General features: G+C 38.4%; 1 protein-coding gene across 1 annotated transcript in view; it reads right to left on the reverse strand.

Moving 5' to 3' along the window:
* MIA2 (MIA SH3 domain ER export factor 2) overlaps positions 1-25,827 on the reverse strand; it is a 41,237-nt gene extending 15,410 nt beyond the window's left edge. Inside the window, exons 1-14 of the mRNA XM_065404422.1 lie at positions 25,686-25,827; positions 21,946-22,077; positions 14,849-14,870; positions 14,636-14,724; positions 14,063-14,134; positions 13,163-13,273; positions 11,751-11,822; positions 11,315-11,419; positions 6,877-6,999; positions 6,196-6,295; positions 5,653-5,699; positions 5,116-5,206; positions 3,521-3,659; positions 366-467 (exon numbers count right to left, since the gene is read on the reverse strand). Coding sequence (XP_065260494.1) covers positions 366-467; positions 3,521-3,659; positions 5,116-5,206; positions 5,653-5,699; positions 6,196-6,295; positions 6,877-6,999; positions 11,315-11,419; positions 11,751-11,822; positions 13,163-13,273; positions 14,063-14,134; positions 14,636-14,724; positions 14,849-14,870; positions 21,946-22,077; positions 25,686-25,712 — 1,232 coding nt within the window. The 5' untranslated portion in view covers positions 25,713-25,827. The remainder of the gene's footprint in view (positions 1-365; positions 468-3,520; positions 3,660-5,115; positions 5,207-5,652; positions 5,700-6,195; positions 6,296-6,876; positions 7,000-11,314; positions 11,420-11,750; positions 11,823-13,162; positions 13,274-14,062; positions 14,135-14,635; positions 14,725-14,848; positions 14,871-21,945; positions 22,078-25,685) is intronic.
* Between the last annotated feature and the right edge of the window lie 687 nt (positions 25,828-26,514).

The following is a 26,514-nucleotide window of genomic DNA, read 5'->3' on the forward strand; positions in this document are numbered from 1 at the left end:
AACTTCCAAGGGGAGTAAAGGTTCAAGAATCATGCCATTCTTTGGTAACCTCAAAGACAAACTATCCTACTTTAATTATAACAAAATTTTAAGATTCTACACACTGATGGAAGAAGAGAGCCTGCCACTAGGCACTTGAGTGTCATGTGTATTTATCATCACACACACAGAGAATAATTCATTTGTATAAGCTAGCATAACTATAGAAAGCATCGAAATGGTGTGTGTGTGTGTGTGTGTGTGTGTGTGTGTGCGCGTGTGCGTGTTCCGTAACAATGCATTATAATGAGTAGATTTACTAATTCTCTTGTGGATTTTGTAAACTTTAGAGCAAATGCCAACAGTAAATAAAAATTTGTAAATACCTGTAAATGTTTAGTTCTTCAGCAGCATGATTAATTTTCTCATCTACTTTAGACAGTTTTTCTTCTTTCTGTAACCGTTCTCTCTCTTCTACTGTTAGTTTCCTTTAACACAGAGACAGTATGGTTACCTGTACCTCAAATAATAATTTCGCAGTTATTCTCTCAAAGAGATTATTTAGTGTGATATTCACCCACAGTAGCAGAAAGTGGTTGTGGTGTGTAACTATACTGTTTTTATATTTGTTTACATAGCTCATTAGTCATTAATTATTAAAATCTGGAACAGTAAGATAATACCAGGACTATCACTGCACTCAAATAACTCCGATGCACACAAGGCAGCTCTGCAGAACATCCATAACTATTAGTCCAGCCCATAGGCTAGAATAGGAACCATTAATCATTCTCCCCTACACATGGGTTCTTGGCCACTAGGCTGCATAAATGTGGACCTACTAGTCATGCCCCAGCCTCTCCCCAAATCCACTTATATAGTGGGCTATTCAAACCAATGCAGAGCCCAGCCTTCTCTCCTCTCCTCCAATGGACTTGTCATCACTAAAACGACCCCACGCTCCCTGCGTGCATTTATGTTAACTAGCTACCATGTGTGACAACTGCAAATGTTCTCATCCACACTAGGATTTTATCATGCATTAGTTGCCACATGGTTAAACAAAAAGACACTTTTCCTATTGTGCGCACCCTGAGTTTTCCATTCCCCTCTGTATCTGTTTTCAGCCACGCCCTCTGTAGTGCACTGGGGTTTCCCCAGTCCCTGCTAGAAGTGGTGAACTTCACCCTTAATGCACAGTCAATTGCCCAGTGGGGTAAAAAAGCAACAAATGCCACCCACCTGCCTCAACAAGGGGGGGGGGGGGGAACTTGATGGGGCCAGAAGGGGGATAGTCTCAGCAGCAAGAGAGGAGACACTTGCTTAGGAACACCAGGTAGCTCCTCCCCACTTGGGAGTCTCTGACATCAACTGGCCAGCTGGGGGAGGAGTGTTAATTAGCCAGCATTCCCCAGCTCCCAGGATTTAACCTGGAATAGGGACCATGTGGAACCTCTTTCAGCTCCATTCCAGCAGCCCCACCCTACCCACCCTGAACTAGGAATGAGAAGCGGCATGACAGATGCTGTGGGTCTAGCCAACCACCTGTCTGGATATCAGAAGTAATTTTTCCCCCCTTGGAACAGCTTGCAAGGGACCAGGGAGTTTTTCCATCTTCCTCATAGCACCTTGAAAACCACAGCAGATTAAGTAGGAAAGTGTTTAGAATCTAACTGAGGTAATTGGTTTGCGTTATTAATTATTTGCAACTTGCAGTAAGTTAAAAGGATAAAATGAACTGTTCCCAGGAAGTAAACAACCTGGAATTTGGTGATAGGCCTTGAACTTATGGAATAAGGCCAAGGTCCCCACCCTTCTGCATGCTCTGTCCCGACAGGGGGGGGGGGGGGGGGAGGCAGCAGGCGGGTGCTAGCACTCAGAGAGAGCTAAATTCTGGGCGGTAGTCTGAGGAGAGCCTATCCCGAGTTAGGAGTTATATTGTAAGGAGCCCTGTAACCCCTGCACTGGAACCAATTAAATGCTTAGTATAGGCAAGGTTGGGTGATGGGCAGGTAGCTCCCCTCCTCTGTGCTAAAGTTTAATAAAAGTTGCGGCCTGCCTCTTAATTCCATGCATGTGTCTGTCCTCATTTCACCACTGTGTCCACATCAGCGTATACTGCTGTTGTGAATACAACCAACAGTTTTATTTGCTATTTGGTTCTTCTTAAGAAGCTATGGATTGGAGGGTTGCTTTTGTCTCTTTCCTAATTCTTTATTTTAGTTATTTAAAATATTTTTATTTTTAAGTATCTAGAACAAAACCCATTTACTCCAATTATGTGAGAGAGAATTTCACCTTTGATATAGCATGGGATGAATAGACTGTCAGTGGATAATCACATCTTAATGCCAAGGTACTTAAACTTATTTGCTTTGCTGTAATATTGCATATGTTCAAATCGGCAACCACTGATACTGTGACAACATCCTTTGTTATACAAAAATGACTGATGCATATTTAATAATTTTTTTCTTAAAAATGTCAGTATAGGATGGCGACAGTTGCAAACTATTTCACTATTGAATGACTGTCCTAGCCAATTGATAGGGTTAATAGGTCTATTGAAGTTTCAAAAGGCACTTAAGTGCCTTTGAAAATTTTACCATTCCCTCTTCTCTAAACCAAAGGCCAGTTTATCCATAATTACAACTTTTAAAATGTATTGTACTTCTCAGTATGCTGTTTTTTGCCTGCCCAAAGTTGCTTCAGCTGTTGTAAGTAAATACAGGAAAACCTCAGAGTTACAACCACCTCAGGAATGGAGGTTATTCATAACTCTGAAATGTTCATAAAACTGAACAAAACGTATGGCTGTTCTTTCAAAAGTTTACAACTGAACATTGATTTAATACAGCTTTGAAACTTTACTATGCAGAAGAAAAATGCTGTTTTCCCTTTATTTTCTAGTAGTTTAACAGTACTATACTGAAATTGCCTCCCCCCCGCCCCCATTTCTGCTGCTGCCCGATTGTGTACTTCCAGTTCCAAATGAGGTGTGGGGTTGACTGGTCAGTTTGTAACTCTGAGGTTCTACTGTAAAGGTCAGCTCTTTAACCGGCTGAAATAGGCTATAATTTGGTACAACACACTTTTGCACACAAGCACATTTAAAAATAATACCCCTCAAACTGTTCCCATAAAACAGTTACAGTGATAAATACACAAGAGGTATACAGTCCCTTCTTATCCAAGCATTTCAAGATTAGTATCATGGACTTTCCTGATATTATTAATTTTTGAAGTGATGGGTGAAATATAATCACATCCGTATCTAAAAACAAACATGTAAAAAAAAAATCTATTTGTTTATTCAGCTACATATCAGTTTACCACAAACGCTCAGGTTTTCATATGTATACTGTACTTTCAGCCAAATTATAAGAAATCTGGTTGATATAAACTACAGTTGATATGACAATTATCTTTCAACAAATTGTCAAATTTGTTGATATGTTTAAACTGAAAAGTCAAATGATTTCCCAAGCTTCCCTTAATCAATCATTAAATGCTTAATGTAAAAACATAATGGTATCAGTACCTGTGTAGTTTCATTTCATTTTCTTGATATAGCTCCGTCATTACTTTAAGCTTTTGCTGAAGCTTTTGAAGTTCACTTTCAAAATGTGCGTTTTCAGAATGCAAGGAGACTTGCTCACTTTGGAGGTTTTCAATGCGTTCTGTCAAAGTTAGAGACAGCTGAATAATGCACATAGTTTATGAAGTTAAAACAAAATCATAATATCTTAGAAAGTATAAACATTGCAAGTCAAGGACCTTAAAGTTTTATTAATGAAGGCCTGTTTGACATTTGGGAAGTAACACAGGGAGACATCTTCCTACCTACAGTCCATAGAATACTGTTTGGTTTTTTGCATTGTGCTAGATTTCCACAGACTGCACAACTGAGAAGTAGTATTGCTTACTGGTCTTAGTACAGGACAGGGAGTCAGGAGTTCTGAATACTTCTTCCAGATTTAACACATACTTGGTATGACTTTGGCTTAGTTACTTAAGCTCTGTTTCCCCATCTGTGGTTGGAATGGCTCAGAAAACCAGTACTTTTCTCTGGAGGATGCCATTTTGAAATCCATAGTCTAAACTTTCAGGTTTTCTATTATTACTATTATTTGTTTAAGTGTGCTCAAGACGACAAGCAGCATGAACAATAGTTCACAGAAGTGTAGAAATGCCCCATTCATCCCAGTTGGGGTTAACCCTGAAGCATCATGATAGTTAACAACATGGAGCAAGGAGATAATTTAAATATCAATCTCCTTATGTATTCAGTTGCAAACCGTGCTTCCTTTCAATATATTTAAGCCTCTGAATTTCAAAGGCCCGAATGGGGAAAAAGGCTACAGTCAGTCTAGAAGGACATCTATCTGATGGGCCAGCATAGGAGATCCTTAAAAGTTATAGGGGAAAAATTGCTGCATTAGAGGATAGAATCATCCAAAAGGCCACCAGGCATAAGGCATTTAAAACTGAGTCCAATTTTCTGCTGATAGTGTTATTTAGGTTAAAGGCATTGGCTAATTAGATGCAAGTTGTATAAAACTGCACTAATTTTATTTTAAAAATATATTTCCTTAGAATTAAGTCTTTGTAGAATTTGTCCAAAGGAAAAGAGGTGACTATGTACTTTCCAGGCAAGAGTATTTTTTAGAAGAAAGTAATGTTTTCCAACTAAATATAATGAACTAATCACTACTTGATTAGAAATGTATTTCACAATTAAACATCCCATTGTTTATATCTAAATATTTTATAATGAAAGCCATTAGACATATTTTCAATAGCAATATTGAAAAAAGATTTTCAGTATATTTATTTTGCGTGACAACTGTTGCATTTCCAGTTGAAGTGGGGTAACAAATTAAAAATGGCATCTTAGCAGTCTATATTATTGCTGTAGTTTTAGCCACTTAACCTTTTAAGACCAAATTTTTAGAACTGGTTAAGTCACTTCAATTCAAATTTAATGGATTTTTATCTAACTGAATAAAGCTGTTAGTGTAAACTTAATATTTTTTCCACAAAAATTGAATGAATAAGCCAGAGTTATTTAGGGATATGAATAGCTTCTCTTATTTAAAAATATCAGTTACTTTTAAAACAAAATAATGTAATTACCTTTAAGTTCTTCTTTAGCTTTATCTTCATCTGCCAGTTTTAAATATACTTGATTTCTTTCTGCTTCCAGGGTTTTTAAACAAGCATTTAACTATATTAAAATAAAATAAAATAAAAAGGGGAATTAAGTGTGAGAACATTACTGCAGGAAAAAGACTCAATTCTACTTGACTGCATTTCTCAGATAATACAATACTAAAGTAAGAATGTTATGTTATGGCTGTAACATTAATTGACTAATGCTTGGAAATGCAATCAGCTAATATCCTATTTCAGGACAGGGCAGGTTGCATTCATTCTAGACCCTGGCAAAGAAAAAAAAAAAGTGTCAATTAAGATTTTTAAAGTATGGTAAAAAATATTTAGAGAAAAAAAAATACCCTAAACTTTGTTTACATTGATACAATTATTTATGTCCATTACTAGACATAACATGGCATGTACTTTAAATAGCAGTTTTCTTTATTCCTCATTTTTTCTCTGACCTCTTCCCTCCAAACTTTTAAAATCAGTACATCATAAAGTGTTACTACATACCTTAGCAGCATAGATCAACTTCTTTATAGTTCGTTTTTGCTGATCATCTAATTAAGAGCATAAACAGAAAGAAGAACAGTGAAATCACAAACAGCACTGTGATATGTTTTGACTGGAATGTACACTTACTACTCCTAATTACTGAATATATTTTTCATAAAAATTAGCTTTGGCTTCCACCACACTAAGTACAATGTGACATACTCAGTGTGGAAAGGAAAAATTAAAGTTGACTCTCTTCTGACACATTAACACAGGCTAACTTCTTCCCCAGCTGACTAAGCATCAACTGGGCTGACTGAGGAAAAAATGGCAATGCAGGATGCGTTTAGTATTCTGGAGGAGCACATTTGCAAACCATATTAGCATGCAGGGTTAAGAAATCCAGCTTCTACCTTTAACAAATTAATTTAATTACAAGCTTTGTGTGAGGTCTAGTTATTTTCTTTTCCCAATTAACCTATTTTTTTTGGGGGGGGGGGGAAAGAGAAGAGGGAGGAGGGCTTAGATAAGAAGTTGTCCTGATTGTACCTAAAAGCTCACCATTTTCTGTTATATCAACATCCCAGTGGTTATCTTCAGTGTTGTCTTCTCCTATTGCTATGCTCCAGTCTTTCATCTTCAATAAACATTCTGTCAATGACTAGATATTACCAAAAATAAATACAATTAAAATCCAAAATGAAATATAGGCAGTGAAACTTTGACTACCACACTAAGTCATATTTTCAACCTTTTGCTGTACTTTATTACTTTCTCATTAATGTATCAAATTAGCCTGCTAGCTATCTAGGATTCTGCATGTTCTACTACTTACCCATTAAAACACAGGCAAGAAGCAGGACAACAGGGGGGCACCACTAAAAGCTCTTAATGATGCTCACTGGGATATCTGAAGAGTTCTGTATTTTTTATACATATAAAGTGTCTGCAAAGTGAAGAATCTTTTAGACTGCAAGTATTCCTATTTATTTCAAATTTTAGATTCTAGGCGTCTGTAGCCTTTGGACAGTGGACTCAATGAATTCAAACCTCAACCTAAGCAGCTTTGTTTGCTCCCCCCCGGGGGCGGGGGAGGGGAGAGAAATAGAGAAAGAGGAGGAGAATAAGAAAAACTAAAAATAAGTTAATGCAAGAAGCAAATTGAGACAGCTTAACATCTTCTCATCCTAATATTTAGCATCTCCTATAAACACAAAGTCAGTGTTAAATACAGCCATTTACCTTGACTTGACTTTCCTTGTTTTTCAGAGCTTCCTCCATATCTGCTTTAGAGGATTCAAACATTTTTGTTTGTTCATTTAGTTCACTAAATCGTTCACCCCATCCTTCAGCTTCTTGTAAAAGCTAAAAAAAGTGTACCAGATCAATAAGACAATCTATCACAAGTTGCAAATCAAGAGTAATCACCCAGTGTTTTTCACATTTCAACAATAATTAGCCATATGTACATTGTACTCATAGGCAGCATATCTGGAGTGAGTGTCCTGAAACCCCACCACCACATGTCCATGAGAACTAAACAAAAGACTGTGTAATGTTGAAGAGCTTAACAGTGAAACATTTTATATTATTGTACTGTTCTCTAATTAATTACACTAGACAGCTAGTGCAGCTGTCTAATTAGTTACTAGGATATCTAAAAACAAGTTTAGCTGAATACTTCAATCAATATTTTAGATAAAACAGACAGAATGTAAAGAAGCCAATTAAAATAAAATATTGAATTTTTGGCTAATAATCACCCAGATTCCTGGGAATAGGTTGAAGAGAAAAGACATTAATTTCCCACACTCTCTCCTTAAGCTACAGCACTTGTTCCCTTTTCACCCTAACAAAACTGTACCATTAATGTTTTTATTTAGATCTTGGAAGTTCTCTATTGAATAAAATAAATGGGGTAGCTATTTAATTCACCACGTAACCTACAGATTTTTTCCTAACAATTATTTTTTCCACTTAATACCATATGGTGAAAATATATTTTAAGGGACATGTTGCTGCTAATCAAAGTCATGAGTACTCTATGTAAGCAGACACTGAATACTAAAAATACTGTAACTAGCCTTTTGTTAATTAGAAGGGCAGCCAGGTTGTGAAGGTTTTGGGACTACATTAACAATTTTACAGGAATATTTCATTTTCAGAAGTGTCCTACAAAAAACAAGGAACAATTAGACTTTACATTTATTTTAACGAACTATGATTGCAATGTTAGCTAATTAAACCACACCTGCATATATTATAAGAACTGAAGCAAATTTGTTCTTTAAGAACAGCATATTTAATATAAAAACCTCAAACTATTTCTCAGAATTTTTCAAAAGATTCATTTGCCTATTGTTCATCCTCAGCTGGAATCTTTAAACATACCAGGTTTACAGAGTGGAGTGACTAATCCATTTTAATCAGACAAAGAACATTTGATTCTATGTAGCTGGCAGTTAAACGGGGAACCCTCACGCAAGAATACAAGCAAGTCTAAATTTCAGCTTGCCAAAGATAAGCAATTCAAAGACATAATAAAACAGAGGTGGTGTGTAAACTTGGAAGGATTCGATTTTTTATCAGAATCAGTAAATGTCCATTTCACCATACACACAAAGCAAAGAAGATATTCCCATAGATAACAGAAATTTACAGAAAGCCAAAGAAAGAAAACTGTTGCTTGAGAACAGAGTTTGATTTAAGGTTATTTACTTTGTATATCTTGACACGTAATGTTGACAATTTATATTTTAACAGTTAAAGCTTTTAAACTTTTTTAATCTAAACATCTGCTTTCATTAGATATTGAATGATTCCCCCCATTTAAATTATCACACCCGTGGGAAAATAGAAAAAAAAAAATGCTTAAAAATAACCATTGATATTGTCCATCAAAATTATTTTAAAAAAAAATTAATTCTGCCATGCCTATTTATGTCATAAAATAAAGTGAATGATAAGTCACCTGACACAGTATGTGCCCTTTCAAGTAATAAGTCATACGCTAGTCATAAACTAGAGAAGTGAAAAATGAAGAGAAAGTTTTCATTATTCCAACACAGCTGTTACTACTAAATCCCCTTCACTGATAAGCAACTAAACTTTAAAAATACATTCTACATGAGTCAAAGAAACAGTGAACCAAAGCAGATTCTTGTACACCATAAGGATTACAGCAGATGGAAAGGACAAGGATTCTGCAGTGAGGTAAAGCAGTATGCTTTCCTAGCGTTCTAATTAGAAAAAAATAGTGTAATAAATGTTTATAAATAGCTGTCTTGTTCAAACTAAGATGTTTAATCCTGTCTTTGGCAGATCATTAATCTATTCAGAGGGTAGCAGATCTGTTATAGTTATGGCGATGATGTGCCAGAGGATTATGACCCATCTGTGTAAAAGGACCAAGGAAGAAAGTACACTGATTTCCATGAACAAAAAACACACTTTTACCACCTTTTGAGTGAAAATGAAATTCCATCTTTAACAAAAGGTAAGAAAGACACACACACACACACACACACACACACACACACACACACAGAGAACTAAAAGGGATGTGTATGTTCTACTAAAGAAAACCAAATTATTTGCTTACAATGTTTTCATTAGGGGGGGAAAAAACAAGCAAGGCAGACAATTTTCATTTCCTTTTCTGATTGGTCTATTAGTAAGGTCTTTTTTCCCCCAACAGGGAGTATACCAAATATGATACAAGAGTGAAAGAAGTTGCAGCATGCACTATTCATTAAAAATTTCAACACAAATCTCTAAGTACACTAGATGTCCTGGTCTTGAATGTGTCATTCAAGTTTATTTTACCTAGAAGGAATTCCAAAATGATTACTGTAAAGGAGTCAATTATGACCTTATGAAAACTGCTGAAAACAGATTTTGATGTGTGTAAAATGATTAAATATAAAGTTACATGATTTTCAGCATTTAGTATTGTCTTGCTTAAAGGTCCCTTTTTACAGAGGAGAAGCAGCAGAAGAACATCCTCATTCAAAGTCCTCTTGGGTTCAAAAAATTGAAACAGCAACAAGGTATTCATGTCACAAAGATAAGAGACACTGGTCTGTTCACTTTTTTAATTAGGCACTGCTTCTCTGACCTTAGTACATTATTTCAAGTACTGTAAAGGGTACAATTAGGAATAAAGACCAAAGGAATGGACTTAAAGCAAATAAAGTATATGAGAATAATTTTCTTCCAATGGTTTCCTCTTCTCCTTATAACCAAGTTACCTGATCCACTATCCTCTCTACAATGAATACTTCCAATCAACTACTACTCTGTTCACTCTTGCATACCACGTTTGTCTGTTTTACCAACAACTTAACCTCATCTTCTATCACCACCACAGTTCCACTCTCACTGTTGATAACAGAGCTTTATGAGAACCAGAATTTCCCTCCCCTGGAAAATTTCACATTTCCAAAAATACTGTTCTGAATTAAAACAGAAAATCCGATATGAAAAGTTTTCTGTGGAACAATTTTCAAAAGATTCCATTTCAGAAGAACCAAAATGGAATTTTTTTAAATGGTCCCGGCAATCCGAGGATCCCAGCTCTGCAGAAGTCCACCTGGCATGTTGTGGTGAAGCCAGGAAGTCCTGGAAGCCCAGGTTCCCCAGCAGCTAACCAGGCTGGCTGCCAAGAAGCCAGGAAGCCCTGGCTCTCAAGCTCCCCACCAGGCAAGCTGCCAAGGAGCTGGGCAGCTGAGCAGGAAACCAGGTAAGTTTCTGGCAAACTGGTTTCTGTCAAAGTCTACATATTTCAGCAGAGCATTTCAGTTTTGACTAATTGGCATTTTCAGATAGAAAAATGTTTTGTTGGAACATTTCTGACCAGCTCTAGTTGATCATTCCAACATCCTACCCAGGCCTGCAACTTCTGTGTCATTCTGAACTCTATTCTCTTTTTTTCCACCATAAAGCTGATGAACCATTCCTCTTCTGGTTTACAGCAACTAAAACTCCTTGTTCACTGCCTGGTTTTACTCCAGCACCCTCCTATCTGGCCTCCCCACTTCTTACACTGCTCTCCTCCATTCTGTCCCAAATGCTACTACAGTAACAGTATTTTCCTCACTTGCCACTCTGCTAAGTTATTCTCCTATTTAAACCCTGTCTTTGTCTCTGCCATCTGTATCAAGTTCAAGCTTCTGGTGGCCACTTCTGTGGAGTACCTCAACTATGTACTTGCCTAAATCTTTATTCTCATTTCTTCCAAAACCTCTTTTTTCTCAGCAAAACCTTTTCCCATCTCCTTTGTATTCTTCTTTCAATATCAGTGTGTTGCTTTTTTTCATGCTGCCCTTTATGGGTGGAACAAGTATTTCACACCTTACTTATTAAGTTTTCTTCTCTCTCTCATACACATTCCATATAGCCTTTTGAGAGAGAGATCGATTCAAGGAAATTATTTAAAATAAGTTATTCCAACATAACATAAGACATTCTAAAAAAAAATATATATATATATATATATATATATATATATATATATATATATATATATATATATATATATATATATATATATATATATATATATATATATATATATATATGTTCAATTTGATGATGGACTCCTCAGAGCAGGGATCATATCTTTAGTTAGGTGGAAATTGCCATGCATACCTACAATACTACATAACTAGGAAGAACTTACCTGTTTCTCGCTTTCCTGAAGATGACAATTTTCCTGTACTGCATCTTGGACAGAGGTCTCAAGTCTCTCTTTATTAATGTGAAATACTTTTAATGTGGTCTTGGCCTAAATGAAATAGAAGAAAGCAAACTGCTTCAACAGTATATTTGAAGATCCAAAAGCTTGTTGCCGTTTACAATAAATTTCTTGGCAGTGTATGTTTTATAATTGTGTACTAACAAAATAAAGTGTAATTGTGCTTTTCAATTAATGGTAACTGCGACACTCTTTTGTAAAATGAATCAGCTACCACATACCAAAAAGTAGGACTGAGCCCTAGAAGACGAGTAATGATACTCATGTCAAGTCATTCCTGTGAGTATTTATTTGTGATGAAACAATTTATTTTAGTAATTGATTTTCCTAATTTGAACAAAAACCTCGATATTGGACTTACTTCTGCCACTTGTGACTGGATAGATTTTGCTTCATTTTCTAAAGACTCCATTCTTCTCTGTATTTCCGCCATCTGCAAAGCCATAATATTTATTTTCATACAAGTTCTTCCAGAAGTTTGGTTGAAACTTTTTAGCCAAACTAATTTTATGAGATAAATGTTCAGTAAATGCTACTAAAATGTATTCCTGTAAAAATCTCTCTTTTTAAATTGTAAGGATTGTCTTTGCAGGCCTGACAATACCAGTTTTCTTTTCAAAGATTTTCCTTAAGGAAGATTTTTTGACTGTACGATAGTGACATATGATTACATACTAATACCTTCTTTTTACCTTTCTTGTAACATACTGTTTCTTTTTACAATGCTTATAATACGTATATTACGTCCACTGTCTGAGATATTGGAGAATCATTAATTAATCCATTTTCCTAAAAGTATTTTAGGAAAGGATTTTCCATATGCGGGATATTTAAAATGTCTGCTGAGTGGGCCTCCAACTATTATTCTTTTACAGCTTTTTAAAAAGTGTAAGTGTTCACTGAATTTAGCACTCTTACAAATCCCTTTGTCAATTAGTTCATAAAGTAACATCACTGGCATCACAGGCAAGGAAGAGACCATAATTCATAAGGGCTCTATGGTTGCTTTTATACAGCCCGATAAACAGCAATTCTGTGGGCTTCCCTAATTATATAGCTAGAGAAGTTATTCTCAGAAGTACTTCTCCCTTGATAGGAACCACAAAATGCTGGTTTCAGCATTATCTACCCAGACAAGACTGCCCCCCACTTCCTGAATATCCCCAAGATGGAAGCAAGTTACTTTGGCTGACAATAAGCATCATCAATGGTAAACAGCACAACATTGTAGAGGAAGGTGGAGAATGGGGAAAAACAAGATTAGCTGTTGATAAATGAGCCAAAAAAAAAAAAAAAAAAAAATACAGCATTTTTGGAGGTTCTGCAAAAATGATTCCCCCCAGTCAGCACAGAACGTTTTGTTTTCTAAATAAAAAGAAAGTTAAAATTCAGAGAACTTTCTCCACATCATACATTCTAAAGTTTATTTGGAAGCATTAAATAAACTGCAAAGAATGTAAAAAAAAAAAATAATAATAATAATATCACTTAATTGTTAAACAAGTCTTTTCTTACCCTTGCTATCTAGGACATTCAACGTACAGCTGTATCTTTAGCTCCTAAATATTTGCATGTTAGTTCCTGAACCTTAACTACCTGCGATTATCCCTTGAACGATTTTTAAAACAAATTAAAAAAGGAATAAAAAAAACCTGCTTTTCAGTAAATGTCTTCTCAGAGAAATAACTCTGATTATACACAAACATAACATGTTCAGATTTTTAAAACCAAGTTATCTGAATATGATGAAAAAATGTTTTTTCTGAACCTTACCAAGTCATCCTGTTCTGATCGTTTAGACTTCTCTTCTTCCAGCTCTTTTTCTAAATTCTCTATTTCATCCTTGAGTGCAGAGTTTGACCTGTTCAGTTTTTCACAGGTTGCCTAAAACAAGTAATTTTGATAGTTAACCTATAGAAATTTACAGTTATAAAGTAATTAAATACAGGTGTGTATAGTGTATTTTTATGGAACACTTTAATAATCTACAGAGGGGCAACAGGGCCTCAGAAGTTAGATCTCAATGCAGCCTTGTTTAAAGTAGGGATTAAATCACTTACGTATGAATAGTCTTATTCCCAACCTTACAGCATTTACTCCAAGTACAGAATGAATTTAAGTAAATTTATCAGTTTATTAGTTATATACACATTTTAATAGCCCCACGAGAAGTATGGGGAGACCAGGCTTTTACGGAGTCCTCTATCAAATAAGTTCGATTTTTGAGATCTACAAATTGATTCATTTCTAGATTATAGCAACATGCAAGACGCATGCTATTTTAAGTTATTAGTGTGCATTTTTGAATCAGAACTATTAGTCAATTTTGAAAATTTATGCTGCAATATTTATCATACAATGTATTTTTTTCAAAATACTGTGGTATATATTTGATTCTGCATCAGTCATTTGAGGGGTTTGCATAACTATTTTACAGGATGTCACCTATGGGAAGCAGGCAGAGAAAGCTATCTGCATAATTATTTGCTCCAAAATTAATTGCCTGCATAACTGATCCACTCCATAATTAATTCACTGGCTCATTTGGTGCTGGTTTGAGAAACCCTGGATTAGCAAAACAATTCCACAGATTTAAAAAAAAAAAAAAAAAAAAAAAGTACCCTTCTGACACCTTCAGCTTTTCCTGAAACACCACTTTTAGTCTGTTTTTACCTCAATATGTGATGTATTTGACGACTCTTTCAGAAGACTGGCATCCTTTAGAGATGATTCTAAGTCTTCATACTGAAAGGGATACTTGATATCAAAATGTATGTAAGATCAAAAATTGTTTTAAAAAATGAAATTAATTTATGATTAAGTTTAAAACACTAAGGGATGGATTTTTAAAAGTATTTAGGCACACTAGACGTTAATTCCCAATGGGCGTTAGTGGGATTTTCAGAAGGGCCTACGTGCATCTTTAGGTGCCTAAGTATCTTTAAAAATCTGGCCCTAGGAAGGTTAGCACATAGAGCATAAAATCAAGACATCTAGGAGTACATTTCCAATGCAGCATACTGTACTATGATTTAAGAGCAGAATGCATTAAAATCTGTATCACATTTAAAAGTATTTGAACCAAGGGGGGGAAAAAAAACAACAACAAGAATTTCAAGATCATAAATATAATGATTTTAATATTTAAGTTTAAATAAAGCTTCTGTTGCTCAAAACAACAACAATGGCTCAATATGCTAAAAACATACATTGGACGAGGAGAAGGAGAATAAAAATAAGAGTTACCTCTTCCTTGTGGAGACTAAGTTTTTCAAGAACTTCGCATTTCTCTTCAAGTAGTTCAGCAACTTTACTGGCAAGCTGTTTTTCCCTTCCTACGAAGAACAGTAGCTTCATTTTGTAACATTCAAGTTATTAAAAACTATCATAACAATAATTAAAAGCTAACAGTGTAGCTAGAAACATACTCCACAGAAACAATAAGGAAAGTTAACTTACCTATATAAAGTCTGCTTCTAACCTGAAACAAAAAGAACAAGCACTGAAATTTGTCTATTACGTTACACAGTTTGCAAGGATAACACTATTCAGTTTTTAGCCTCATCTTCTCTGCGTTCTTTACTTAACATTACAATGTTTACTTAATCTACACTAACTGTGGTTCTCTGTGATGTTGGAGTCAGCGTGGATCCCACCATAGGTGTGCATCCATCTCACATATATGAAACTGAAGGTGTTTGAATAGCAGTGTCTGTTGGGGCTGCACACAAGTTCTGTGCCTCCTCACGCTCCCATAGGAGTCCATAAAGGGTGGGGCCGCCACAACTCCCCCCTCTCCCCCGCCAATTCCCTCGCCATTTAAAGCAGTGATAGCTGAGGAATCTGAAAAGCAAGTGTGAAAGGTGGGTTGTGGGATCCACGCTATGTTCATCTTGAAGAACGAGAGTTACTACAGGGTAGGTAATGTTCTCTCTTTTTTGAGTATTCATCATTGTGGATCCCACTGTAGGTGACTCACGAGCAATATTATCCCTAGATAACAGAAGTGAGGCGTTTCAGTTGTATCAGTCAAACAGTGATTGAAGTACTGCTCCTGAACTTGGTATCTGACCCAGCTGGCATGCCTACTGCATGTTTAACAAAAGTCAGTGGGTTGCTCCATATTGCAGATCTCAGAGACTGACAGGCAGAAGATGCTGCCAGTACCCTGGTCGAGTATGCCTTGACGTTCGGAGGGAGAGCGTGTAGCTTTTTCTCCAGGTGTTGAGGGAGGTTTCAGAAAAAAGAATGGCAAGGTAACTGATTCTTCAGGTGGAATTGAGAGACTGCCTAAGGGATGAACTGGGGTGTGGTCTCAGTACCACCTTGTCTATATGGAAGGATATGCAAAGTGTAGAGTTGCCACCTGTCCAGATTTTCCCAGGATCATTGCCTTTCCCCCCTACCCCTTCTCAGGTAGCTGTCCTGGGAAATCTGGAAGAGTGCTCAGTATACACTACCAACTGTCCAGTTTTATGGGCCAAGGATCATCTCAGATGTCCTGTATTTTTGTACCTCAAAGGTGGCAACCCTAGTAAGATGGTCTGGCCATGAGGGCTTGGAGCTCAGTGACTCCCCACGCTGAGGTGATGGCAACCAGAAAGACAGTTTTGATGGTAAAGAAATGTACTGAGCAATCTGACACTGGTTCTAAAGGAGTCAACCTGTGGAACTCGTTGCCAGGGGATGCAGTGAAGGCCAACAGTATAACTGGGTTTAAAAAAAAAAAATTAGCTAAGTTCATAGAGGATAGTTCATCATTAGCTAAGATGGTCAGGGATAAAACCCCATGCTCTATGTGTCCCTAAACCTTTGACTGCCAGAAGCTGGGACTGGATGACAGAGGATGTATCACTCAATAATTGCCCTGTTCTGTTCATTCCCTCTGAAGCATCTGGCACTGGCCACTGTTTGAAGTCAGGATACTGGGCTACATGGACCATAAGAATGGCCATATAGGATCACACCCATGTTCTTATGAGTCTCCAGGAGTTTCAGGAGGACAATGTTGAGGGCCCACGTGGGAGTCAGTCTAACCAGAGAGTAAATATGAAGGAGGCCCTTGAGGAAATTTTGATATTGTCAAATGTGAGATCCAGAATGACTGTACCAGAGCGTGACACACCAATATTGCTGCAAGGTGGACTTGAGAGAGAGAGAGAGAGAGAGAGAGAGAAATGCTAGTCCAGCATGTTTCAGGTGCAGCAGATAGAGGCCTTGATATTGAAGCTCCCTGACTACTGAGTCTAGATCAAGTTGGGCTGTCCGTATGAAAAATCTTTGCCATTTTGAGGAGCAAGTATTCCTAATGGAAGGTTTCCCACTTTGTAGGAGGACTTCCCGAATCTATAGGCAGCAGTTTCTGCCAGCAGTGCTCAGCCATCCGACGTCCAACGAACGCATCAAGTGCGATGACTGCAGATCTGAGTTGAGTATCTGACCCTGGTTCTGAGATGATATGTCCAGACAGGTTGGGAGATGTACGAGTCTGTGCTTGTGGAATGACACTGAGTTCTGCCCAGAATCCACAACTCCGTGTTTGGAGCGCCCTCTCTCAGTCCTTGGACTTGAGTACTGGAGGTGTTGAGATCAGTGCTGGGTCTTTTCTTGGTGCCCTTTTCTCTGCCCTGGTCTTTGGCATCGCTTGTGGCTAGATGGGGCAATGTACTGGGAGATCTGTACAGGTGGGTCTAACTGCCAATGCTCAGTTCAGATGGGTCAATACAGATCACAGTGGTCATATGTTGAAATATCAAGAGTTCTGAAGGTTTGTAGAAGATTTTGAGAAGGTTCAGCGAAACCTGGTGGGTTAGACAGTCACAGATTAGAAGGAACAGAGAGGATTGCAGTCACTCTGCCTTAATGCCCTTGTACAGGAGCACAAGATGCATGCACAGTGTAAACAGACACTATTGTTAAAAAAAAAAAAGGTGGGGGGGGAGGGAGCGACTTGAATGGAAGAGGTTCATTGACACCTACAGTGGGATCTATACTGTCACATACTCTAAGAAGAAATATCCTTATGTTGATAATCTGTTAGCCAGGCAGGACAGCTAGGATCAAGGATAGATGAGAGACCCTAGGCCAGTGATACTCAATTAGAGTGGGCCAATTTCAGAATTTTATTACAAGAGGCGGGCCATTTGCGCAGAAGGCTGACAAAATAAAAAAAAAATTTAAAAAACCGAACACTTCAGCTGACAATAAAGACTGATTGCAACATAAGTATTAGTGTTTCTATCTTTTAACAACAATTATAAATCAACACAATTACCTGTGTTTGTTACAATCTTTAGCAAGCTTTGTGAAGAGTGACAGAGTCCCGTGGCACTTTATAGACTAACAGACGTATTGGAGCATAAGCTTTCGTGGGTGAATACGAACTGGGTATTCACCCACGAAAGCTTATGCTCCAATATGTCTGTTAGTCTATAAAGTGCCAAGGGACTCTTTGTTGCTTTTTACAGATCCAGACTAACACGGCTACCCCTCTGTGATTTGTGAAGAGTGTTTTGTAGGAGGTCAGGGCAAGGAGTATGCACTGGTGAAGAAGCTCATCTGTCAGGTGATTGCGGTGTTGGCCTTTTATAACGTTCACGATAGAAAACCCAGATTTGCAGAGGTACACTGATCCGAACACTGTTAAAAGATAGATGGATAGATTCTGACTATTCTGAAACCGGTCAACATATTGAGTCCACAAATCAAAGTCCCACTTCTCTGACTTTTGCCTTCAAGACATCTGAGCTCTGGAGCCTTACAATTTCTAATTGAAAGGCAGTTTCATTAATTGAATCAAGAATGTTCTTTGCTTCAGAAGGGCAAAGTCCATTGGCAGAGACAATAAACAGATCACAAACAAAAGCAAATCCTTTGGAATTTTAAAATTCTCAAATTGCATTTTAAAATTTTTGATCAGACTGCTTAGGAATTCTTGCATCATTTTCATTGAAGTTTCATCTGTAGCAACAACACACAATGTGGGGAACTGCAACATCTTTCCTGTCAAAGATTTCAAGACTCCTCTGAAAGGCACACACTTTTTCAAACATATCCCTGGAAGGAATTCAAGTGACCAGTAATATCACACAGAAAAGCTACCTGTGACAGAGGGGACATCATTCATAAATTCCAGGAACTCACAAGCCTTACTGGTCTTGTGGTTTGAAAGAAATTCTATTATTTCTTTTTGAAGCACACAAAACCTCTCTAATATGCACCCCTACTTAACCAGCTAACGTCATCGTGCTGCAACAGGACTGTATTCAGCTGAAATGTCTTGTAAAAGAGCTTTAAAAAAATGCTGCAAGCTAGAAGTTGTGTATGTAGTTCACCAATCTTATCACAATACTCTTCCCCCCCCCCCCCTTCAAGTCTCCAGATATCTTACCGCACAGGACAGACTGGTGAACGATGCAGTGAAGTGTATTTAATGAAAGATGTATCACTGCCAACTGTGAAGCAGAGCCCTTCTCTTTCCCTGACATGGAAGGACTTCAGTCTGTAACAAGCAAATTTACTTTCTGCAGATCTAAGCCATTTTTTTTTCCTTCTTCAAAAAAGCCTTTTACCTTTTCAAAAGTGATCTCTCCTGTGGTGTAGGTTTCTAATGGTACTAAGCACAAAAATTCTTCCTTAGATTTCATGATGGTGAAATTTTTAAACAGACAGCGATAGCTGGGCAGTATCACTTAAATCACTTGATTTGTTCACTGCAAGAGACATGTATTTGGTGTTTTTTAAACCAGAAAGCAGAGCTGACAAACAATCCTTGTAGATTACCTCTAAACTTCGCACTGCCATGGAATCAGACAGGATAACTGGTTTCACTCGGTTCACGTCATCTTTTTTTATCTCTGGCAAAAAGGTCCTCCAGTATTTCCAACGTGCACTTCTTCACAAACTCAGCATCCAGGAAAGGATTCCTCTTTTTAGCTAGTACCAACATTATTCTAAGAGAAGCAGCTGTTGCTTTTTCCTGTACAGTCACTGATGTGTTTAAATGAGGTGGCATAAAAAAAAAAAGAAAATCCGCTGTCCAGTTTGGGTTAAAAGCTCAGGTTTTGCTGTTGACTTTGCGATACCATACCATGCCACCCTTACTTCTGCGCTGCTGCTGGCAGTGGCGCTTCCCTCAGAGCTGGGTTACTAAGAAAGTCATAGGCAAATAATAGGCAGCACATCACAGTTTGTGAATTTAATTATAAACATTTTTTAAGGTGAGCTAGCAGGCCACACAGGAAACCTTGGTGGGACACATTTGGCCCGCATGCCACCTATTGAGTATCACTGCTCTAGGCCAGTGAAGATTACTAATATTGGACATATGCGCTTTGGAAACACAAGAAATCAAACAATCCATTATTACATCACAACACCCTGCACAGGAAGTTTCTAAGGCAGCCAGGGAGATAATTGTGTCAATCACTGAAACAGGACAGGATGCTGAATGGACTAATGTCCAAATTAAAAATGTTGTAATTTTGCACACATACAGGAGCTTTCTCAGACATAATTTCTGCCTCACTGATCCAAAACAAAAAGACCTACATATCACATACACACACATATCAAATGATGATATTTCATTTTAGGATCAAAGGGATATTATAATTATTTTCAAACAAAAAAAAGATGCTGCAGCTCAAATGATGGAAGTTATTAACACTTTGTACCACATCTTCAAACACAGGAATCACTACATTTACCACTGAAATGCAGCTACTTCTTATGCACAGTACTGCAGCTACTTAAAATCAAACAGACACTACACAGTAGTTTAGGTCAGCAAGTTAAGAAAATTTAATCCATTTTGAACTGTAGGGATAATTTAGGATGTTATTACTCTGATTGGAATTTGACCAGCACAAAGGACAAAGCTTGCACAAGTGTCATTAGATTTTCAATAAGTTTGTGTGGCCAAGAATCTCCATATTATGTTCCTCTAGAAGAACAGTGCTCCCCAGCAACATATTGAGACATTGGTTCAGTAGTGCAACATACTAAATCACCAATATCACTTCCTGAAGCATCCTGAACTTTTCTAGGCAGTCTCCCATCCAAGTTGGGCCTGCTCCTACTTATCCTGCAAGATATGACAAAATATCACAATCCTAGCTGGTATAGCTATAACCAAATATAGTGAAGTACCAAGACATATGGGAGTAAAAATACCCACAAAATGCTAAAGGAATAAATGGGAAACTAAAACATGCAGATGTTATTTTGGAAGCTGGCTTTGAAAATTTGTCCCATAAAATGAGAAAGTAGAAGGGAAGGGAAATGTTATCACTGTTTAATTTAATTTGCTTTTATAAGGTGAATATGCATTTCACATTAAAAGCAACATTCTTTCAGCAAACAGCCAACCACTAAGGACCTTGACAAGAAAGCTACTACCCAATTTTCCTCCAGTTTCAAAGAGAATATCATCAACTGTAGAGTTTTAAGTCAACTGGTCATATTGTGACACTGGCAAACCAGGTCAGATCAGGGCCACAGGTCAATTCACTTGTATGTTAGTGTAGATCAAAGCAATTATTAATGTGTAAATGTGTATTCAGATATTTAAACTCCATGAAAATTAATGGGTCATTACTTATTGTTCTTGCTTATCTATTCCTGTTATAATGTAACAGCAAACATTTACATGTATGTATAACCCTGTAACTAAATTACCCATCAAAGAAATCTTATGAAATGCTAATGAAGGACTTAAGGACTTTAATAGAATATGCTAATTTCAAAGCAAGTCAAGGACTCCAAGTGCATTCCTCACTATCTGTCAAAGAAAGAAAAGAAAAAAAAGAAAAAAAGACACATAGGTCCAGACACTGTCAGCTATCTAGTAAAGGAGATATAAAAGATGGATTCAAGGAAAGAGCCTTCCTCTCTGGACTGTTTGGATTCTAACAGGGCAGAATAACGGAACAAGAAGACGGAGAATCCCAGAGTTATTCTGGGTAGCCTTGAAGGACTTTGGGGAAATTGGCAGTTTATTACATCACGGACACCATTTGGAGTGACAAACTGATTTACTCATTATATTTTATCTGCTTTAACCTCTCAATAACTCTCATGCTTTTTTCTTAGCTAATAAACCAATAATTAGTTTACTACAGAATTGGCTGCCAGCGTTTTCTTTGGTTTAAGGTCTGGAGTACCAATTGATTTGGGGTGAGTGACTGGCCTCTTGGGACTGGGAGAAACTTGATGTGGGGGGATTTTAGGTTTAAATAATCTTTTATCACAAGTTCAGTTTGTCTGGGCGTAAGACAGACTGGAGAGTCTAGGGGACTGTCTGTACTAGATGGTTAGACAGGTAGAGTGATCCAGGAGTTCACATTTGTTACTGGTTTAGTGAAATCTAATTATAGAACAGACCACCAGTTTGGGGTGTCTGCCCTGAGATAGGCACTCTCAGTTGTGAACCACTCCAGACAGCGTGACACCTATTTCACTTAAAAAATTAAAACTGATCAAATGACAATTTTAACCATTTTTTTTTTTTAATGCAAACCATCTACATAACTCTGTACGTCATTTTGGATACTTACGGATTGATAACTTCTACACAGAAACAGTAAGACTGCAAAAACTCCAACAACTGCAGCACAAATCACTATTTCCCATGGGAAACCATAAAGATCAGGACCAGGTCTCATATCGTCAGGCAACGCTGCCACAACCTTCAAAATAAATAAATAAATAAATAAATAAATAAATAAATAAATCAAGCAGCAAAGTCTGAGTGGTTAAAAAAAAGGGACAGATTACCTGTTATTTTTGACAAATGCAGATATTACTTATTGTTTACTGAGTCAACTGTGAGACTATAAGACTTCGTATATTTACTTTTTCAAAACCCTGAGAAGTAGCAAATGTTGTCAGAAGCCTTTTATTTGGTTTTTAAATCTTTTGTTTATTTAGCAATCAGTGTATAATATAACTGAAGACACATATGGTGTGTTGAACCAGAACAGACACAGCTTTTTAAGTTTTCCTTCTGAACTTGTTGTTTAGGGAAGGGTCCTGCTTAAGATAGTTTATATGTAAAAGTAAGTGTCAGCATTAAAATAAAAAACGTTTACAACATAGTTGGTGGACAATTTATAAGTGACAGTTAAAGAGATGCAAATAATTTCTCTGATAGACTAAAACAGAGCATAAGTATGTTTTATAAAATAAAAGTAATGGTTAGTGTAGTTTACCACATAAAGGATCGTGATTTGCATAATCTGTGGTCTACATTATTTGTAAATAGATATGTATACATTATTTTCTAAACAAAAAACAACCTGCTTAATGCAGCTCACCTTTCCATATACAACTATTAGTGTATAATATTTTATTCACTAAGCAGAAAAGTCTTAAGCTTTGAGACTTTCAAGGGAAGGTGCTCAGTCTGCACTTGGAAAGAGCATCATTAGGCCTCCTTTGATACTATTAAAAGGACAATATAAGCATGTTTTCCTTCCATATTTGAGACTATATTTCCTAAGTTTCACAGACATTACAAATGCTTTGAAATTAACAAGTCCTATGCCTCCTCTCAACCAAACCTCACTATATTTCCATTCCATTATTGTGCCCGTCTCATCTTGATTTTCCCTAAACATTGTCATGATCCCGGGTCCTGCAAGAGTGCCGAATTGGGCCTAACCCAGACACCTGACTTTTCTAGCAAAATGTAAGATATCAGATGACCAGTTTCGCAGCAGATTAGCTTCGTGTAACAAAATGCAGGCTCTGGTGAGTGGGTCACTGAAGCGCAGAGTAACGTTGCTTATCGCAGTGAAACAGCTTTCGTGTTACGAAAATCCTCCCACCCTCAGAGATCTCCAGCTAGTCACAAATCACACACCCCAGTGTCTGTGGAGAGCAGAAACCCCAAGGCCGACTTGCCTGGGCGGCTTTTAGTGCAACCTGGGGAAGTTTCACAATTGAAGGGTCCAGGAGAACCAGGCCGCAAAGCAGCACCGTCCCTGGATTCCCCGGGGTCCCAGCCCCACAAGACGGGCAGTCCCGGCTTTCCCCTGCCCCGGACAGAGCCCCAGCCCCCCGGGCCGGGGAGCTCGCTGCTGACGCCACCCCGCACTCACGCTCCGCGCTCGCTCCAGGGCCAGCCCGCAGAAGCGCTGCGCTGTCTCTCGGAAGCCGGGCCACAGGCCCGCGGCTGCAGCCTCCGGAGCCTCCTGCCGTCTCTCCCCGGCGGCCATCTTACTGCGGCAGAAGGTAGCGGCGAGGGGGCAACCGGCGCTCACGGCCCATCACCGGCAACAACCCCAGCAGCGCCCACGCAGCTTCCTGCCGGCGCCAGCCTGACAACCAAGCGGGCCGTACCACCGCCCCGGAGAGGGGAGCGGGGCGAGACCACAGCTGCCTCGGATGGGGGTGGGGCGGGGAGGCGACTGCCACTGCCACTGGTGGGAACTCAGCAGGTGGGACTGCACCACTGTCCCAAAAACACAGGCGGAGCCAGGCGGCACCATTCCGGGGGGACAGCGGGGATGCACGGCTAGACCAGAAGAACGCACGGGAAAGAAGGGGACGGCGGCACCACTGGGTGACACAAGGGGGGTGGGCCGCAGAGGTTGCAGCTGAACCCCGCGTGCTCCGCATTAGCCGGCCGGCGCCCCGCACCCCCCGCCCATTGTGCGCACCGGGGGACAGGGCACGGTCACAAGGACACCCCGCACGTCGGGACTTGCAGACTCCAGGGGCCACCCCCCTCTGAACGTCAGACGAGAGGTGTCTATCCTCCATTTTAGGAACACTGGGGGCAGGCTCCTGAGGAGATGCCAACGTGTGCCCCCGTTTGGGGCCGGGCAAGACACTGGCAGCCCTGGAGTAGCACAAGTCATGTTAGCAGGATTGTGCTGGGCAGGTCCAGGGAAACACAAGCAACCTGTAACAAGTCTTCGCTCCAAGTCATGGGGGCCCATTGCGACCGTGCCTTGTGACTCACTAAGTCATTCACAAGATGCCCATGTCAGTTACTTGCAGTTTGTTCTATAACAAATTCCTTCCAGGGACTAAGGGGGTTAGATTTATATATTTATCAGGCTTTTGGGGGTCTTACCCTCTGTCCTTTTTTCTCCCCACTAATATCTTCAATAACCCCACATCCCAGTGGCCAACTTAGGAAGGCTACATGCAGTACTCTTTAGAGCCTATCAAACTAATATTTAGCCTCTTCTAAAATAAATCATTGGAGAGCACTGAAAGGCACTTCACCCCACTCCCCGCGCTCCTAGCCTGAGAAGGTAGGAACTTGAGCTCCAGTCCTCTGTTTAGTATCAGAGGGGTAGCCCTGTTAGTCTGAATCTGTAAAAAGCAACAGAGGGTCCTGTGGCACCTTTAAGACTAACATTGGGAGTATGTTCCCAATACTTCTGTTAGTCTTAAAGGTCCCACAGGACCCTCTAGTCCTCTGTTTAGAGGCACAATGTGCTGTTAACTAGACTACTAGCCTACCCTAAAATTTGGTCGTTTAAACATTTCACACACACAAATGTATTCCCTCACAAGCAAAACAAGGTCTAGGCCCTGCTTTATCCAAGCTGTTGTTACCCATCTTGCCTGCTGAACTTCAGGAAATGAACCCTTGTGTCAGCCAGTGAGAGTTTGGGGAGAATATTCTCTCCCAATGCCTACTACAACTATATATACAGGAAGCAGAAAAGAAAGGGGAAAAAAATCAGGAGGTGGGGGGGGGCAACAATTAAACTAAGCAAATAGGGTGTGAGGATTAAGAAAAAAAGTAAAGGAGAAATGGAGGGACCCAATTTGAACACCCCATTCTGAAAATATTTCCTTTCCAGCAGAGTTACTGCACATCTTCAAACACTTATCATACCCTAATGGAGCTAAACTCTACCAAATGCTGACTCTGGACTGTTCAAATCTCAAGCTAGTGCGAAGAGCCCTTCATAGACAGATGTTAGAAATTCTACACTTAACTCCAGAGATTGTTGGAAACTGCTGTTTCAGGTGGAAATGTTTGAATACAGTTGGCTTGGTATTTATAACTTACAATGTAAACAGAATCCTTTCCTCACAAACTAATATAGTCCACTCACCTTTCAAACATTTAAAGAGATACAATTCAGAATAAAAACAAGATAGAAAGTAATTAAAGAAACAAAGGAGAGATCATCACACAAAAGTACAAGTTTAGAAGTATTCCCATGGCAATCTCACAATCATTCCATTTTGACATGTACCCTGTAGTATTCAGTGGACACAGAACCAATCTCTTCTTAGCTAGACTTTATCTACTTATACAGAAACTTACCCCTTCCTTTGTTTTGGATGTTTCCATTTGTGAATCAAATATTGTAATCACATAACAAACATTTCTATAAAAACTATGAGCATAAAAGTATCCCTAGTTTCTTAAGGAAAGTTCCTGATCCAGTCAGAGAGACATCCTGCACTGGTATGTTTCCAAATGGACAGAGGTCCTGTTTTGACATTTCTGCAGTCAAGGGAGGGGGGGCAAGAGGTGGATTAACGACTAACAACAAAGTTTCTCATTTCATGGCACATCATGTTTCCTTTCTTTTGTAAATATAAATTAATTGACACTATGTGTTTTTAAAATTCCAATACAAAGAAATGTTATATTAGGAAGTCTAATATATACATTACTTATTTTTTTATAAAAGGCAAAGTACACCTTTTTAAAAAAATGACCATATTGTGGGCCTGTAATACCACGTGTAGGTATTACACACTGAAACACAGAGGCTGCAGAAAACATTGATAAGCCATATCCTAGCTACGTGGCATTGTACTTTTATTTATTTCATTATTTCTGTAACTTAATTTCTATATTCCACTGGAATTTTTTTCAATATAATTATGTTTGTAAATCCCAGCTTTTATAAAGGTTGACTCAGTCATCCTTTGTATGCAGCAACATATGCAATTTGCATCTTTTACTGTGAAAATCTAAGAGGAAGGAAAAATGCAATACAAGGTAGCTGTTGGTACCTAATGATATACATGGGAATTTTAAAGTAGCCATTTTATTTGTACTGAACAATAAAAAATTGAATTTTAACATAGCCTGTAAAGCTTGAATACTCTATATATCCCAATTAGCCATTAAAGTCTTAATT

Source organism: Emys orbicularis, chromosome 4 (genome assembly GCF_028017835.1).
Source record: "Emys orbicularis isolate rEmyOrb1 chromosome 4, rEmyOrb1.hap1, whole genome shotgun sequence".
NCBI classification, from domain to species: Eukaryota; Metazoa; Chordata; order Testudines; family Emydidae; genus Emys; species Emys orbicularis.